We start from the raw sequence: 19,110 nt of genomic DNA, 5'->3' as shown, positions 1-19,110 counted from the left end.
ACAGTTAGGGTGCTTCCTCAAATCTTTGTTCATTTGTAAATCCTATTTGTTCCTTAAATGTGTAAATTAAGGACATTAATACTTTCTACCATTTATTTAAGGTTCTTTTCCATTTTATGATAGATTACTTTTGATCAATGAACAAAAACCTTTTTGATACAACTGTCAAGGTGAGAAGATGTAACATTTCTACCAATTTTTATATTTTTGTTATACATATAAAACTGCATGAAGGAAAACAATATTCATGCAAAATGTTTTTAACAGTCAAGGATGATATTTATATAAACACAAATGCCTTCATAATTAACAATGTAAATTACAAAAATAAGTATATGTATTAAGTATTAATTTTTTTAAATTTAACCACTGTTTTGATTTTCCCTACCAGTAAAAAACCCTGTAAATATGATCAGAGCTCCAGTTAACAAACAAATGAGCATCTTTGACAATATCCTTTAGAACACAATCCTTATTGACTGTTGGTCTACAAAAAAATAAGTCTCCTGTCTGACACATGGCCATTTATAGTGCATAAACCCCTGCTTCATGGTTTTTGATCACAACTGTCTCAAAGAACCAGTGGCCTGCATGATAGCACCAAAAATAATTTATTTAATTATTAACTTAAAACTAAAATGTATCTATCAATTAACCAATACTATTCTTTGTTTATTAATCTGCTTCTTCTATCAAAAAATCAAAATGCCCATGTATAGCGCACAGAGCAATAATAAACATCTGATTGGCCTTTGTGTAGCCTATAGTGTATTGTTGAGTTGATTAGTAATTGTACATGTGTGTGAATACCATTGGATAAAGAATATATCGACAAGTCTAAATGAACACTCACTCATTCAGTAAATTTCATTGCAAACTAATTAACTGTATTATGTAATGAACAAACAAATGCCAAAGTTACAATTACCTAGAATTTCTTAGTTAGATTTTAAATTTGTGATTACTGTGAAAGCATGCTTTATTTGCTGTTTATTCCTCTTTGTCATGGTTCTTTTTTTGACTTCCTATGGCAAACAACAATTACATGAGAATATCAGATGTGTTGAAGCAACATCTGGACTGAAAACTTCACAGGAAATATACTTGAAGGATTTCCTTTGCATATTTGAGTGGATTTTTACAGGAACCAAAAAATGAGTCATTTTGGGACTCTATTTATCATACATCATGCAATATCAAACTGTCCCTTCAAAGCAGATATCAGTATCACCCAACATAAAATGCCAATGCATGCTTGGCTTCAAAAGCTACCTCTCACAGTGATAGGCACAGGGTCTCTCAATTTTTCCTTTGGACCCTAAAACTCTAAGTACATGAAAGTTCATTTATTTCATATTTATAGATATATTTATATCTGAACTTGCTTGCAAATGCTTGTAATACAGTAGTAGAGAGTACAAAAACAAACAAAAAATGAAAATAACAACCAGGATTAACACTTTGCTTTCATCAGCTTAAAAGATACATGTAATGTTTGACAAGTTTGTTTTCATCTTTCAATAAAGTAGTTCTACAACTCAGTACCTGAAATTAATTGCAGAATATGTGAACTGATATTAAAGGAATGAATAAATACATGTGTTATCTACAATGCCCATAAAATGCCACCACAAAATTTAGGATTTTACTAGTATGTACTAGAACTTTCAGTTTATTATTGTATTTAGATAATAGTATTTATGACAGTGATGACAAGCACTGAAGTAATTTAATTTGCTTCATCTTAAAAAGCTCCAGTCAAACATAAGCAAAAACAAAAAACATCTTGTTTATGCCTTTACATTTGTGATAACATCTGGGATACTCAGATACTTAATTTTAGAAATGATTTAACACAAGTTGATAGAGCTATAGGTTGCCCTTCTTTCTCAGAAACTCTGAGTTAATCTGTAGTGAACTGCTGATAAACTATAAATTAATCTAACAATCTGTCATATGTGTTTTACTGAAATAACTAGATCACCCACACTGACTACTACACTAGAAGTTAACATGAATTAAAAAGCATATTTAATTCTTTTAATGCAAAAATATCAGATAGACATACAAATTTTCTCATCCACAGAACTATTAACCCTCTCCAGATGGGTCACAGGTCAAAGGCCATGTCATTGCATTTGTTGAATCTCATTCAAAATTTTATTCAACTACTATTTTATAAATTTATATCAATAAGTTTGGTATCAAACTGTAGATTATAATTCAAATTTCAGTATTATACATTATTCAAGTTTATAATTTAAAAGTAGATATTAAAAAAACACAGCTAAACATAAATTTTTGTGTGTCACATAGTATGTTGAATGCAGCATTGGTTCAAATTAAATGTCTGTGATGCCAAAATACTAAGTCTATAGTTTTGTACAAATTGGGAACTCAAATTACTGATATTGACATGCTGGAATATAAAATAATAACGTCTTATCTTTTCTATTTGCTGAGATATCTCTCATGCACTGAATCAAACACAGTGGCCCTGCACACCTCTTTCCATTTTTGGAAACACTCCCTTATACACACTTACTTCTGTATATGATATGTGAATAACATTTCTTAAGAAAAACTTTATGCTTTATCTGTTATTTTCAATAATTGATCTCACAACCACCATAAAAAATTAGGAAATAAACATAAATTATGCCTCTCTCATTCTAGAATGAACACAAATTATAACACAAACATAAATGTTTAGATGAAATAGCTTAAATCTTATACATATATATATATATATATATTTATTATTTTTATTATATTGACCTTTCACCCATGCCTGGCTAACAATACAGAAGTTAAAATGATGTGGCTCACATGCACTCATGTTATCATATCAAATAACATAAAACTGACCTTTGGTCTGAACAAAGTAACTTGTCTTGGCTGTGTTTTAGAAGACTAGTATTTGTACAATACAGTCACATTTCAATTATTATACATTATATATGTATACAGTTTTTTTTATTTTGAAATAAGTTCTTAAACGTATTCTTCTTAGAACTTAGAACAGTAAATAAAGAAGTAAAGCAAACAACTATCTCTTCTAGTTATGACCTTTGTACTCGGTTGCTGCTTGACATAGGTTGCTAAGCCTTTAAAAATTTTGCACATGGAAGATATGAAAATTATTTTTAGGTTTTTTATATATACTTGAATAACTAAAAAATCATAAACTACTACATCAATACCATAGAATTCAACTATATTTTATAAAGCTTAGTAACTAAGACATATTTTAGTCTAAAAAAAATATGAAATTTCGAGCAGACTAAAGACACACCCTACCCACTTGAAATATTGGTTCAAAAGAAAGAAATGTCATCCAAGCCCATTAAAATGGATGAGAGCATCACTAGGGGAACACTAAGCTTACAATTGGTTATTCATGTCTTATAGATAGAAGTAAGTGTATATAAGAGACCATTTCCAAATTGGAAACAGGTGGGTGGAGTTTGATTTATTACATGAGCAATATCTTAGCAAATAGAAAAGATAAGACGTTCTTATTTTATATTCTAACTTGTCAATATCAGTAATTTGAGTTTCTAATTCATACGAAACTACAGATTTAGTATTTTGAATTCACAAACATCTAATCTGAACCAGTGCTGCATTCAACATATCACGACACACAAAAATCAATATTTATCTGAGTTTTTAATATTTACTTATAAATTAAGATATTGAGTAATGTATTGTAACTAAAATTTGAATTATAATCTACAGTTTGATACCAAACTTATAGACATATATTCATGAAATATTAGTTCAGTAAAATTTTGAATGAGTCAACAGACTAGATGACATAGCCTTTCACTGTGACCCTTCTCGAAAGGGTTAACCATTTCTAATTTTTTTATTCTTTTATATATATATATTTTGGTCTGGAAATGTTGGAAAGATATCCTAGTAAGTCTGCTGGTGATCTACTAGCATAAGCAAAAAAATGTAGACTAGTATGCACAGTAACTAATTGTGATAAAATATTTTTTCTACCAGCGAAATTTTAAATCTTGAGAGTTTACACTTCCACATAAAAAGAAGATATTTTCTTCCAATATAAAGCTGCTGCAGTGAAATTTAATTTTACAACTCTCAACTTACCTCTTGACTGAGAACTGTTAATGGCCTCAACAGACTTCGGGACCCAGACAAGACCTATAAAAAATGATGTTGGAAATTCTATGTATGTAATTAAATACATTTCTGTTGAACACAATATGCAGCTGAATACACAGCCTTATAAAATAAAATAAGTTGAAGTTCAGAATCAAATATTAAGTTAAAGTATTATCTGCCATTAAATGAAAAATTAGTATAAGTGAAAATAAGTTCATTCCAGCTTTCCACAAGAAATGTTGACAAGATCACAAAAGATTATTATAAGAACTGACAATATAATAGATAAAATTATATATATAATATTCAATGTTAACTTTATACACAAGTGCCAAAATACTATAAATATAATAGATATTTAATGAAAACGTTCTTATCTTTATAAATGAACAATTACATCATTTTAAAAATATTAACTTCTAAGTACAGCTGGAAAACGTTTCTTTAAAAAAGTTTCATAAATTTATTTACATTTGTGCCATGAGGTGGGAAGTATACGCACATACCTTAGCATCTTTATGGTTTAACAAAGGAAAGAGTAACGCTATATTTCTGCAGTTTGGATGAAAATTTTGAATTTTTTGTGAAGCAAGACAACCAAAACACAACAGCACACAAACCATAATATGAAAATTATATGACTTGACTGTAAAAGGTACCTGCAGATACTGTACCATCCTACAATACAAGAGTACAATAAGTTCCCCGAATTACAATATCTTATATCACTAACACTATTTATTATCTGTGGAAACTCCCGATTTAATACCTCTTAACAAAAACATTTTTAGCCAATAGACAGATCAAAAGGTCTTACCATAAAACATTTTCAATGTTTAATAGTAGCCAAAAAGCAAGAGTGACCTAAATAACATAACCTTCTTGTGGAGAAATTACAATTAACAATAAGGATTTCTTTTGATATATATTATTAAAGAAAAGAAGAACATGAAAATGGGAATTAGACATTTAAAATATGCAGATAGTTTCTGTTGATGGCTATGAAAATGCCAAGATTTTAAACTGTTTTCTCATCAGTTTTCACTAGAGAGGATGTTGGCTAGAATTTAAGAAAATGTTTAAAAATAGATAAGGGTCCTGTATCAGATACTTCCCTAGTTCTTAAAATATTAAAGCCCATTCTGAGCCACTTGCTTTCAATTACATCGTTAGATAGGGAAGACAAGCATTGTGCGTGGAATTTTATTAGGCTAGTTAGTCTTATTATAGTGGTGAGGAAAAACTATAGAAAATTTTATGAAGGTGCTTTGCAGGACCATTTGATAAAATTCAAAATTTTGTTAGATATCCAACAAGGCTATAGAAAAGGAAAATCCTACCTTACTAATTTATTAACTTTTTTCAAGGATATTTCTTCTTAATTGGATGAGGGTAAAAAATTGGATCAGGTTTACTTGGATTTCCAGAATGTTTTAAATATAGTGTTTCATAAGATTGGAGGAAAAACTTGTATTACTATTAGTCAGAATAGGGAATAAGTCAGATAACAGGATTGAAAGTAGTCTGAGTGGAAGGAAGAAAATAGTCATTAACCCTTTCTGGCCCACTGAGCACTCACCCTTTCAGGTGTCAAGTAAATTTTAAGTAAAAATTTTAACCAGTTAAATGATATTTTACTCAAATATTTTAGAAATAATATTTTGCATATTTAACATTTACTTAATGTAACTTGCAAAGAAAAATTAAAAAATGTTTAACCTTAAATTTCTGTTCATCTCTGAGAAGTCTTGCCAGTAAACAATGCACTTACTGACTTTTTAGATTTTTTTCTGACCATCCCAAAGCATATGTTTGTATTTGCTAAGAAACTATCATTCACTGAGAATATAACTATCAATGTTTTGTTTCTCAATTGATTTTCCTGCTCTTTCTCTGAATTTTATTAGTACAGCCTCCTGGTTTCCATTCATTTGTGACCTCACAGCAGGTGACTGAACAACTACTAATAAAATGACTTTCAAAATAGCACAGGTAAAGTTAAAATACCATTGGAAAGAGCAGATTATAAACTATTTATGTCAATGTACAGTTAATAAAGTGGTGTGAGAATGTATGCAAATTTAGAAAGCTTAGGATTAACCAGACCTGGAACTTTTTTTTTTAATAGTTTCTATAGATATTCTTTTCATACCTACAAATGTTTGTATTAGAAAACATGTTTGAAAGTTACAGAAATTTTCTTATATGATGAAACATATGTTAAGTAAGTGATGGTTAAACACTCCATTAAATCAAGTGGTTAGTGTGCATGACTCTCAATCTGCAAGTTGTGGGTTCGAATCCCCATCCCACCAACCCTTTCAGCCATGGGGCATTATAATGTAACAGTCAATCCTGCTATTCATTGGTAAACGAATAGCCCAAGAGTAGGCAGTGGTTGGTGTTGACTAGCTGCTTTCCCTCTGGTTTTTCACTACTAAAATAGAGATGGCTAGTGCAGATAGCCCTTGTGTAGTGTTACAAGAAATTCAACAGAAATACAAAATTCAAATCCTTAGTTATTCAAAAAAAAAAGTATATTTATTAGGTATAAACTTATTTGGACCAAGAATACTGTTAGAAAATATACTGTTACCTAGTTTGACCTGAAGCCTATTGGCTAAAATTATAAAATTACGTGTGTACTGAAGTTACAAAGTTCAAAATAACACCATTTTGTTCAAAACCATTTCAACATTCCTCCTACGAGGCTACGGGTGTTTTAGTATACACAGGAAAAATTCACAAACACCAAAGTTTATATTCATTCAGAGCTTGCCAAAAACAACCCCAAATTATAACTTGCAATTTTCTTTAAAAATTGTATTTTCAATAAAATAAAACTTTTCTATTGAATTAATTTTAACTCATAGGTATAAAACACTATGTATTAACAACTATAAATTTAGTTACTATAACCTATGTTAATTTTGTGGTGAAATTTTGCCTTCATACAATGGATGTTAGAGTTAAAATGTGATGATACAGACGTAATAAGTCAATTAATTCAAGAGGAAAAGAATAACAGGAAACTCAAATATAACTGGCTTACTAAATGTGATGATACAGACGTAATAAGTCAATTAATTCAAGAGGAAAAGAATAACAGGAAACTCAAATATAACTGGCTTACTAAATGTGATGATACAGATGTAATAAGTCAATTAATTCAAGAGGAAAAGAATAACAGGAAACTCAAATATAACTGGCTTACTAAAAACGTAAATGGGAAAATCAGAGATAAATGCCACAAATTTAAGAATATTAAAGAAAGAGATAGGTTAAGAGATTTACAGAATTATAAAAAACTAGGTATTCGGTTAAAAAATCTAAAGGGGCTAATATGAAACAGCTGGCTGATAATTTTGAAGCAGCAAAGATTCCTTTTTAAAGTATGTTAGAGATAAGCAAAATGTTAAAATGAGAATCAAACATTTAAAGGATGCTGATTGGTAAGTTGGACATATTTTTGGTAAATGATCTTTAATTACAGTAAGTGCAAGTTAATACATTTAGGTTATCATAATTTGGATCACACACACTTAATGTGTATTGGAACACAATTACATGAATGAAGAAAATTATCTTGATTTATTGGTGTACAAGTCAGTCAAGACACAGCAGTAGTTTTCCGTTGCATGTAGTAAAGGTAAGAGCATTTTAGGATGTATTTATAGATACTGATAGGTAATTATATTTCTATACAAATCACTAGTCAGGCATTACTTGGAAAACCTTATAACTGCTAAAGTTGAGTTATAGAACTGGGAACTAGCCAAAGTGTTCATTTTTCTTTTTGTTCTCCCACACTGGCCAAAAAGTGAGTGAAGTTTTCACAATGGCTCTATACGACAGAAAACTATTTTAAGAGTACTTGGGAACATGCTATCACTAAGTACAGTACTGTTTAGTATGTAGGGATAGGCCAAGAATATGATGGCCACCACATTCAATCTATTATTCTATGATGCTTACAAATTATGCATGTAACTCCCTTTATTTAATTTTACCAAATTATCACTTCTCGTTTGGCAATGCTTGTATTTAGACGTTTCAAATTTTGCTTTCATGTGCTTCATTGTTGTAACTAACAGTTATACTTCCAAACTAGTTTTTTAATCATTTTTGATTATACAGCTGACAAATTTATTTCAAATTTTCTTTCTAGTCTTTTTTTTTTGGTACATTTGTATTTATCTCTCAAACAATTTGTTTGATTTATTATTTACCATGAATTTTGAGGTTAATGTGATCACTTTGGGTCTCACATCTACTATCAGCACTTTTTCATTGGCTACAGGTGGAGACAACCGGTCATTGGATTTACCTGCAATTATTCACCAAGAGATTGATTGTTATATGGGTCAATCACCTTCTCCTGAAGTTGCCCCTCTTCCTCGCAAACAATCCAAACATATTCGTTCTGATGAAGATTTTGATAGTCTTTTTCCACCACTGGATTTTGCTGTGCCTTTCTATGCCCCACCTGCGGAGTCAGCTAGGCCTAATATGGCGTTTTTAAACATGATTTCTTAGGTATGTGTTATTCTTCTCCTTGTTTAGTTTTCCCACCTTCCCCGGTTATTAGGGTTTATGCTCAGCATTTTTCTTCCCAATTGGTTGAAGGTGCCAGCATGCCTTGCTCCCCCACAGGCTACGAATCAGTTTGCTTTGGCATACCATCATGCAGACTGTCAATTTCAAGGCTCTCAATTGTTAGTGTCTATTTTGCCAGTTTGGAGGGCGCTCCCTGGTGGTTGGACAGGACCCACACTCTCCTTATTGATCCATTCCAGATTTGTCATGCTCCGCAGCAGGCTGCCTTTCTGGACTGGGATGTTAATGTAGTTCTCCATTGCCTCACTTTGCCTCCGTTTGAAGCACTTTCCACGTGCTCCTTGTTTCACTTTTCCCTTAAGTCTTATTTCCTTTTCCTATTAGCCTGTGGACATCGGCAGTCTGATTTATTTGCCATCGATGTTTCACATACTCTCTATCATCCTACCTATCTTCTCCTTTATCCAGGTCATTCTTTCCTACCTAAGACCTTGGTGGCTAAGGAGGGTAACTCCTCCTTTTTGCCAATTTCCTTCCTTCTACTTCCTACCTTTATCCTTGGCCTGATCTGGATACACTTCTATGTTCTGTACATGTTCTTCAATTTTATATTGACTGCACAGCTTCCATCTGTGGTGCCTGTTCCTGCCTTTTTATTCCTTGGCAACCATTCTCTGTTTGTAATCTTTCTCTTTCCACCCTCACCAATTGGGTTCAGCTTTTGCTTCGATTGGCTTATTCCCCTCTTTCATTGTCCTCCAGTACTTTGTTCCAGGTGTCTTCTCATTAAATTAGACACCTTACTTTTCTCTGGCATCTCAACTTCATCATCGGTTCGAAGAAAGATGAGGTCAGCCATGTGGACTACATCTAATACATTTGTCTCTCCTTATCTGCATAGGGTCACCATTTCTTCCTCTTTGGGATATCATCTTCCACCTGTAGCCATCCTTCAGACTTCCGTGCGACTATAAGACTGGGTATATTATATTTATTCTTTTTTAACTTTTTCAGGGGCTTTATTTCCCTTTTCATCGTAACTCTGATTGTTTGGATCCTGCTCTGTGGTGAGTGTTGTCTGACCAGGTATTCTTTAACCTTTAAAATCCACACTGTTCAGCCATGTCAACACGCTTAATATGTCCCACGACCACGCAATGATATTCTAGCTAAATATGTAAGCGGAAGTTACGTAGAGTATCAGAAGTTATAATTTCCCTATACTGAAAATGTAGTTCCAATAGGTACTTACCTCGATTCACAATTCCCACCCTTCCTCCCCACTGAAAACTGGTGTTTCCATTTTCTGCCAAAACTTGAAGTGTTCATTTGGTAGAATTGAATAGAGGGAGTCACATGCATAACTAGAGTCTGTGGTACTCTGATTGGAGAAGGGTTATAACAGGATGAGACATACACATTGGAATGAGTAATTTCCAATGGAGAGGAGGCAAAAGGTTTGTGGCATGCGTATACAATTTTTTGGCATATAGAGGGCAATACTGAACGAGAATAGCTAATTATGTGGGTAGAAATACATTTTCAGTATAGGAAAATAGCTTTCACAGCTTGTATAACAGTAATATTATTCTGTTCTTTTACCAAATGTATACTTATGGGGAAATAATAAAAAGAAAACTACTATATAGCAGTGAGTTCAGCTTGTAAGCATATATTAATTCCACGTTTCATAAATATATTTATATATAGATATTTCTATGCAGCACAAATAGTCCTTACATAAAGAAAGAAAGAAAGAACAATTAAATTAATATTCAAGGTAACAAGGAAATCAAGTACTTATGTAACTAACAGATCTGTGTACATGTTATTGATATCAGAGTTTAAAAACACCAGTTTGTTAATTATCAAAACAATACATTATATTGCAGTCTACTTTCAAATTTTCAGTGGGGTGAGCCTGGCAGCTGTGTGTGTATGCATGGGATCTGTATGATGTACTCCCTATTAACCAATACGACCCTAGCATGTGGTGGAGTCGATTGCAAGCACATGCAGTGAGTTGGGTTGAAGTTAGAAGGCACTGGTTCTGTAAATATCCCATCAACATTGGTCTAGCTCACCAGGGAACTTGTACCATCCTGTAGGAACCATTTCAGCTTCACTGGACTCCCAAAAAATTAAGTACGATATAGGGGTGGCAATGCAGAAACAAGGTAGGGATGAATACACAGAACCACACAAAAATCCCTATATAAGTAGCCAGTAAGTACTGAGTCAATTTTGCAAGCTTATAGTTATTAGCCACTGTAAGACTGTAGAGCGCTTATTCAGTTTAAGTATGGTAACGTTCAACCATAACTAAACCAAAGCAAAAAAACATACACAAGGTACAGTGTTAATTTATCTCTATCAAATTTGGCCACAGTTAATAAAGGCTTAACTAATGTTAGGACTAAGACAAGTGTTTGCAATTAGAATTATTTTTTAATATTCATAAATCCTTTACTTCAAGAAGTGCTGTTGCAATAAAGATACCAATTTAACGACAAATATTTTGCAGGTATTTGCTAGTATACATATACTCTCAGGTATTTATTTAGCCATTGGACCACCTTTTGTTGTAATCATAGCATGAATCACACTACATCTTTCAACCAATTTGTAATACATACTCAACAATAAGTTTGGTAGCCTTCCATTCATCCTTCAAAAATTAGGATCTGTCATTTCACTCCTTTAGACATAAAAATGATAAATCCAATTCATCCCTTGAAAGGTTCAACTGCATACAGGTCTGTATGATACCATCAAGAATAATATGCTAAGTGCAATAGGTGTGTGTGTGTTATCCTGTTAGGTCTGCCATATAGAACTGCACTGATACCAGTAGTGCAACATTATCTAAGATACCAGAATACACTGATCCAATCATATTTCCTTTCACTACCACCAATGAACCAAGCCCTAACCAACTAAGTAAACTTACAACTTAATACTACCACACCACCTTTCACTTTTAAAACATTGCAGTCAGGTTTAACCATACCATGGGTTGGCCTTAAACCCATATTTAATGATCAGATTAAACTGTGTTCCTAGACCGTTCACCCCAATCCATGAACTTCCATCATCTAAGACCTAATTCTGACACTCCAGGGCTCATGACAGCTGATGGGCTGCATTTACCTGTTATGTTATCAGCAGCACATTCAAACAATCCAGCAGAATGCAGTTATCTACACACAGTCGAAATACTGACTGCATTCCTCTTAATTATTCACTTTCTGAGTAATTGTTTGAATATCTGAACATTGTTGTTGTTTTTTTTTTTTCATGTGTCAATATTCTCTTCAACTATACATTGAATAACTTCAATAAATCTATCCAACTTTAAACATCTACATGACCTATGGTCTTTCATTTCAACAGAATATTAAACACATGGTACAGGCAGGTAGAAATAACTAAACATACACATCAACATTACATCTAATCACTGATTGAGTAAAATCCTACCTTTGTGTCTTTTTTTCCTTTTACTGTGTTCCTGTAATAGTTGCTAGCATTTATACTTCTGCAATATGAATTCATGAATGAAATATCCAAAAATCAATGTAATTTTCATTACTACCATTGTATGTGTACCATGATTATTTTTAATCCTGTAGTATATGCACTCTTAATATATGTTAATACAGTTAATTCTAGATGTGTAAAATTGGCTTACCATTGTTCTTGTCAGAGGGCAAGCATACTGAGCACAAGCATACATGATTTTCCTAAATTAACAGCACTGACCAAAGATGTCCTAGAAAAAAATGACTTTTATAAGTATGTAGTAAAAGAAAAATAATGTTAATTCATTAAAAGAAAAATCTTCCCTTACTAACCTGTAACTTTTCTTGAGAATGTCACACATTACCTGGATAATGAAAGATGTATACTTGATGTATTTAGATTTTGAAAAACCTTTAGATGAGGTGTCACAAAAACATTAGCTAAGAAAATCACATCAGTAGGGGTTGAAGAAAGCCTAATTAATTGGACTATAGGATCAATGAGTGAGAGACAACAAGAAATTATTAAATGGGGGTAGGTATGCAGGAACTTTCTTAAAGGATCAAGTGGTCTTGTTGTCCATACATTGTTAGTTTATGTGGAATTATAATTTGTGTTCATCAAATTTCATTCTTCAAGATTAAACAAGTACTTAAGTGTTCCTAACTTAAATTAAAGCTTATTGATATTAGATTCTTAGTTTTACAAAAAAAAGCTCATACCTCATTACCACATATGTAAGAGTACAAGATACTTAGCCCTTCACTTTTATATACAAAAGTTTGAGAATTCAATCAAATTTTGAGTTTGATCTCTACACCTAGACATACAGAATTTAAATATATTACTCCAAATATTGAACCTTTTCACTTTGCAATTTAGACAGAACCCTTAGGAAAAATTGTACCAATCAGTGATAAGAAACAACAAGCATCACCATGAGATTTATTTTAATGAAATGTCAGTGCCATGAGAGTAGTAGCTTTAAAACAACCTAATTTATTGAAATATTTGATGTTTAAGAATATGAAACTGTAGCTGACCAAAATATCAAGTACAACAGAATGAAAGATCTGCCATATTGATCAAGGAACACAACTTTTGCACGCACAGAGCAAAGGAGTTCATGATCTGGCTAAAACATAAGGGGTCATAGCTAGGCCGATAGGAAGGGCACAGAACTAAAAGCCACAACCACTGAGAAAAAAACCAGAGGAATAACAGGACACAGGACAAATGGGAATGTGAATAAAGACAATTAAAATGCCTGCCTTGGTTAAAATAAGCTCAGAAGAGAGGACCCAATGTATACTGAGAAAATCATCCATCGAAAACTGGGAAACAACAAGAAAGGAATTCAAAGATAAGTCGATGACAGGGCACCAAACCCCTATCTTGATAGGGTCATCAAAAATACAGGAAATAAAAACTCCAGTGACGTGGAAGACAAGATCTGTAGTTCTCACTGCCAACAAAGAGTATATCACATCCTGAAGATGATGAAGATGCAAAGAATTGGTGAGAAGAGGATAGGAAAGAAAAGGTAGACATGAGAGAAATGATGAGAAAGAATGTGCAGAATCCCAGGATCACTTCCAAAGGAGGGTCATTGCTGAGAGCTATGATGGCTAGCCATTTGTGTGTGGAGCAGCCAAAACCAGGATTCTAAGGGGTCAGAAACTCTCCCAAAGACTAGGCCTGTAAGAAAATGGGCAAGGTGAAAGACCTGGATATATGAGAGACACCAAACTAAGGAGATCCCAAAAGCAAAGAAACCAGGTCAAAACAGAGACAGGAAAGGAAGAAATAGAAACCAAAGTGGCAAACAAGGAAGAACAGGCATCTTCTTAAAAACTATTGGGGTCATAATGAAGAGCCTCACTGAGGAGGTGAAGGAAAGTAAAGGAGTGGGGTAAAGACAGACAAAAACAAACAGCTAGAAAGAAAGAGAAGCATCACAAGCAGAAAGAAAAAGGCTATGAACTGAAGTCATAACAAAGCAGTCACAAAGATGAGTAGAACAAGAAAGATATGGGACAAAATGGAGTTGGAACAAGAAGTACAAATAAAACAACTGAAGAGACAATGCAGGAAAAGGCAGAGTATCACATACCTGATTCACGAGTGTAGCAAACAGAAAAGGAGGAATTGCCTGTTCTTCACAGGGAAAGAAGAACCAGAAACAAAAGCCAGAGATAGAAAAGATATCCAAAATTGTCCACAGACAAGGAAGGCCAAACAGAAGGCAAAACAAACTAGGGTTACTGAAATGGAGAGGAAATTGACAGAAGAGAATTAATCATCTGATGCATGAAAGTGGGAATATCATCACTTAACTTGTTAGTACACTGTGGTTCATCACACCTTGCTCAATAAAACTATGGAAACTAAGTTATTCAGAACATTGAAAGTGCCTCACCACAAAGTGAAATCCAAGACCTGTCACATGCAGGCTTGTACTTTACTAGGTGAGCTAAAGGAATAACAGCTAACATCAGGTCCAGAGTTCCTCCAGTTATCACTTAGTCAGTTGGAAAAAATACCTGAAAAGAAATGTCTGGTTCTTGGGAATTTTGCTTTCATTTTACTTTGCATATGTTGTGGAAAGTAGCCTAAAGTATAAATGTGGCAGCTAAATAAATAGTAATTGCAATCAGATGGATAGAAAAAAAAAGTGCAAAAGCAATGTAGCACTAATAAATAAAACACAATTGGTTAAGATTACTAGATATTCAAAGAGCACAAAAATAAACTCGTCTGAACACAAGAAGCACTAGTTCTCACAGGCACATACAGGAAATCCCACGAGTTGCACACGAGGTAATAACTCTTAGTAATTAATGCAGAGGTAAGTACATTTCTGAATTACAGTACTTTAAAGCTGCTGTTTTCTCATGGCGCCGACTTTTAAATAAAATAAAAACACATTCAAACCACTATTTTTAACACCAGAATAGTATACGAGTATGTATTCAATTCTCCTGCAGGATGCACTCTAATTCTAAAGAACCCTAGTAAAACATTAACTTATATTTCTAAATTCTCAAGTTAAGCCAGTTTCTGCACTCTTTTCATGATGATATCCTTCTGAATGACGGATGAAAAAACTGCATCTAACAGTGACACTAACTAGCTAAGTGCTAACTGCCACTACATTATTATACATAATACAGTAGACTATACTTTTTAAAATGTCATTTGTAATTGTAGTACAGTATAATAGCAACTCCCTACCAATAACCTAAGTATATATTATTATTACAATAGTGCTTGCTTTGTAAAACATGTTGTCTCAGTAAATTGACCGCTTATTAAAGTCACTGGCTTCGTTATATTGTGTAGGGCTGTAGCCTGTGCAGGATATACTGGGTTTACACATGTTGAAAAATGGCGTGTGCATAACCTTCTGTACTCATTAAATCTACAGACTCTGAGACGGTACAGTCTAATTCAGACTACGAAGATACTGTAAATATTACAATGAAAGTAAAATTTATGAAATAAAGAAAATGACGCAGAATTCTTTAGAAAGTAACACAATAAATATGCTATAAAATTAGCCATTTTAAAACGAATATCTAACAGAAATAACTCACTTACAAATTACAACAACCTACCTTCTCTTCGAGAAACCGGGACCCGGCAATTACATATTTGGCTATTGCGCATGCGGCCTTGTGAAAAACTCATATTATCATATAGCTGAAAAAATAAAGACGTAACACGTATAATAAGTAAATAATAATTTTATAAAGACAAGTGGGGATCGATATTTGTTTGTTTTAAATTTCGAGCAAAGCTACACGAGGGCTATCTGCGCTAGCCGTCCCTAATTTAGCAGTGTAAGACTAGAGGGAAGACAGCTAGTCATCACCACCCATCGCCAACTCTTGGGCTACTCTTTTACCAAAGAATAGTGGGATTGACCGTCACATTATAACGTCCCCACGGCTGAAAGGGCGAGCATGTTTGGTGTGACGGGGATTCGAACCTGCGACCCTCAGATTGCAAGTCGAGCGCCCTAAAGGGATCGATATATATGCATAACCTACCTAGCTATAGTAATATAAAAAGTTTTAATGCTACAAAAATTGTTAAAACAAGAAAGTCAAAATTACAAAAACCAAATTTTTTAAATCTATCCCTACTTTGGAAAATCACAGTAATAATGTTAATCTGAGCCAAAATAGGGATAATTTTTTAATTTTAAGTAATTACATTTTTTGTAATTTTGGCTTTCTTGTTTCTCTACTTTAAAAACTTTAAAACTTTCTATATTACTATAGTTAGCTAAGTTATTTATATATCAATCCTACTTGTCTTTATGTAATTTTAAAAAGATATCATACTTCTTTGTTTCCTTTTTATTAGCTAGATTTTTTTGCGCTACCACTGCCAAGCAAGTGGCATGTGTATACCCTATTCGATTTTATTACTCATCAGAATCTCTACGAACTTACCCTCAAAGAAAGAATTTTTGTACATACGTTTAACTTGTTTCGAATACATATATTATTTTAAAAACAAATGGAGTGCGTGCTGTTCGTTTATTGTCGAATTTATCGCCAACAATTCACAGACACCTACTGAAGAAGAATTCTTAGCCCAACACAGCCATATATTTACATTACTATATATATACTAATAAAAAGTAAGTTCCCGACAAAAACACTGATCAGCATTTTAAATACGTTATATACATATAACCTTACTAGTGAAAGTAACGGCCGATTTATATGAAATTGTTATCGATTATTCAGATATATATTTTTTCATTCTTGTCTACCAATGGCTCAGTGGTAAGCTATTTGGACTAAAACTTGGATTTCTATAATCATGGTTCTACATAATCGAATATACCAAATTCAAGTCAAACTGCTATGGAATCTGTAAGAGTAAAAAACAACTAAATGGCCGAAGTAATAGAGCTTGACTATGTTCTATGTTGATTATCTATAGACTAGTTATGTACTTACTAGCTTATGCTATAGAATTGTCCCATTGAAATTATTATGAATTAGTTCCTCCTTTTCCTTGTAGATTGTAAAACTTATTATATACTGTCATCAGGTGAATTTTAAATAACTGTGAAGCAGAGTTTGCCGGTAAACTTACTAGAAACTTAGGGGTAGCTTGGATTGTTGAAATGTGCATTATTCCTTGAGCTGAGTTGGTTGAAAAATCTACAAGGGTGAGAGCAATCGCAAAGGTTCAAGTCAGATTCAAAAATAAATTATAATTAAACTACCATAGAAATAAATGGTACGAGAGCATATCATAAGCTTTCTATCCTATATAGTGAGAAAAGTTTTTTTGTTTTTTATTCCGAGCTCGCTTTCTTAGTTCAGTTTCCTACTAGACGATCTAGAAGATGATCTGCTTTTTAGAGATCGATGTTCTTAGCTCAGTATCAATCAGTCATAAGAATATCCAGCTCACACGGTGGGTAAAGGACTGATTGCCCCTTTAGAGACAAAAATAAAAGCTATTAGAGATTAGGAAAACCTTTGGCACAGAAAGGAGTTATTCTCACATTTCGATTTCATTTAGTCTTTTAAAATTGACCAGACTTAGAGTGGCGGTAGTTTATATGATATGCAGAAGAACGTAAAAAATGAAAATAATTTAATAATTATAACAAAAACATACTAATCCCTTTAATAATTGAATAAAGTCCAACACAAGTATGAAATAACCTTCCATAAAGTAGCAAATACAAAGAAATAAAAATATAAATAAAATATCTCACAGTCTTGCTCAAAATAATCTTTTAAAATGAAATAGAGACTACTTTATGGCACAATGAAACACAATTTGGCAATCTAAAACATAGTGAGACTACGAAAGAAAACTTCATACTAGATGCATTGAACACAATGCTTTTTTCACATCAAATCGAAACATAACATTAACTAAACTCTTTGCATGAATAAAAATGTAAAATAAAGCTCTTATTGAAATCAGTATATCAAAATAGAAATCCCTACAAAATACAATAAGGCTTTTAAAAGAAAACCATTATCTTCTAAACTCTAAATACAACTCAAGAAAATGAACCTTTACACAAAATTACAAAAAAATCACAAGAAATGATACCTGTACAACTAACACCTTCGAAACCAAACTTCATTAATAACAACAAAATCACTCTCAAAATAACTATGCACACAATATGCAAAAGGGTGTTCTATTAAAGTATTTACACTCAATTAAAAAACAGAAATGAAATCAATTCAAAAGCTACATTTACAAAATTCTCACTGGGAATTGGCACCACTACTTTTCTCGACCACACAACTTCAGCATGAATACCTGCTGCCAACGTTCTGACTTTGGCGGACCTTGGGCATACCATCCAGTATTTTATTTAACCTTTGATGACGGGTTAGTCTTTGGTCATGCCAGTGGTTCATCAAACAAAATTCTTCTGGAACACTCAGCAACAAGGGGTGGGAAACCACTGGCTAGATTCCATATTCCAATGTAAGTTAAGGAAACGTCATCTGTCAAAGGTTCAGCCGACTGTGTTACATTCTTAACTACTATGGCTGGCATATTAGCCAGGCAACATGTCTACAGGCTTGACGTGTGACATATTATATCACCTTTATAGCTCGTATCCCCCTTCAAATGATCAATTGTCTGTGGTCAGCTGCTTTGTGTTTTCCTTTCTGGAGAGTTGGAACACACAACAACAAGTCCTCTGACCCAACCCCATTTCCTTCATACAGTCTAGTTGTCCATAGACAACCCAGTTCCAGTAGGAAGGAATGGGATGGAGACTGTAACATTTCTTACACATTCAAGCTGACTTGAGTCGATGCTAACCACACATTTGAGTGCTCTCTTTTGCCAACATTTTCAGTGTCTTTCTCTAGATTTCTTTCCATATCCAAT

The 19,110-nt window shown here is 33.0% G+C and overlaps 1 protein-coding gene across 3 annotated transcripts in view; it reads right to left on the bottom strand.

The window, feature by feature from the left end:
- The window catches only part of LOC106462462 (ATP synthase lipid-binding protein, mitochondrial-like), a 20,573-nt gene extending 4,665 nt beyond the window's left edge, over positions 1–15,908 (bottom strand). Inside the window, exons 1-3 of one of the 3 annotated variants that reach the window (XM_013922384.2) lie at positions 15,831–15,908; positions 12,383–12,463; positions 4,120–4,173 (exon numbers count right to left, since the gene is read on the bottom strand). In XM_013922384.2, the coding sequence (XP_013777838.1) occupies positions 4,120–4,173; positions 12,383–12,427 (99 nt within the window). In that variant the 5' untranslated portion in view covers positions 12,428–12,463; positions 15,831–15,908. Of the gene's footprint in view, positions 1–4,119; positions 4,174–12,382; positions 12,464–14,632; positions 14,722–15,813 lie in introns of those variants that run through there. The other 2 variants (XM_013922385.2, XM_022389730.1) reach the window with 2 other exon arrangements.
- Between the last annotated feature and the right edge of the window lie 3,202 nt (positions 15,909–19,110).

This window comes from Limulus polyphemus, unplaced genomic scaffold (genome assembly GCF_000517525.1).
Source record: "Limulus polyphemus unplaced genomic scaffold, Limulus_polyphemus-2.1.2 Scaffold1172, whole genome shotgun sequence".
In the NCBI taxonomy this organism is placed as follows: Eukaryota; Metazoa; Arthropoda; class Merostomata; order Xiphosura; family Limulidae; genus Limulus; species Limulus polyphemus.
Note: the sequence above shows the minus strand (reverse complement) of the source record. Positions and strands in the feature narration are given on the sequence as shown.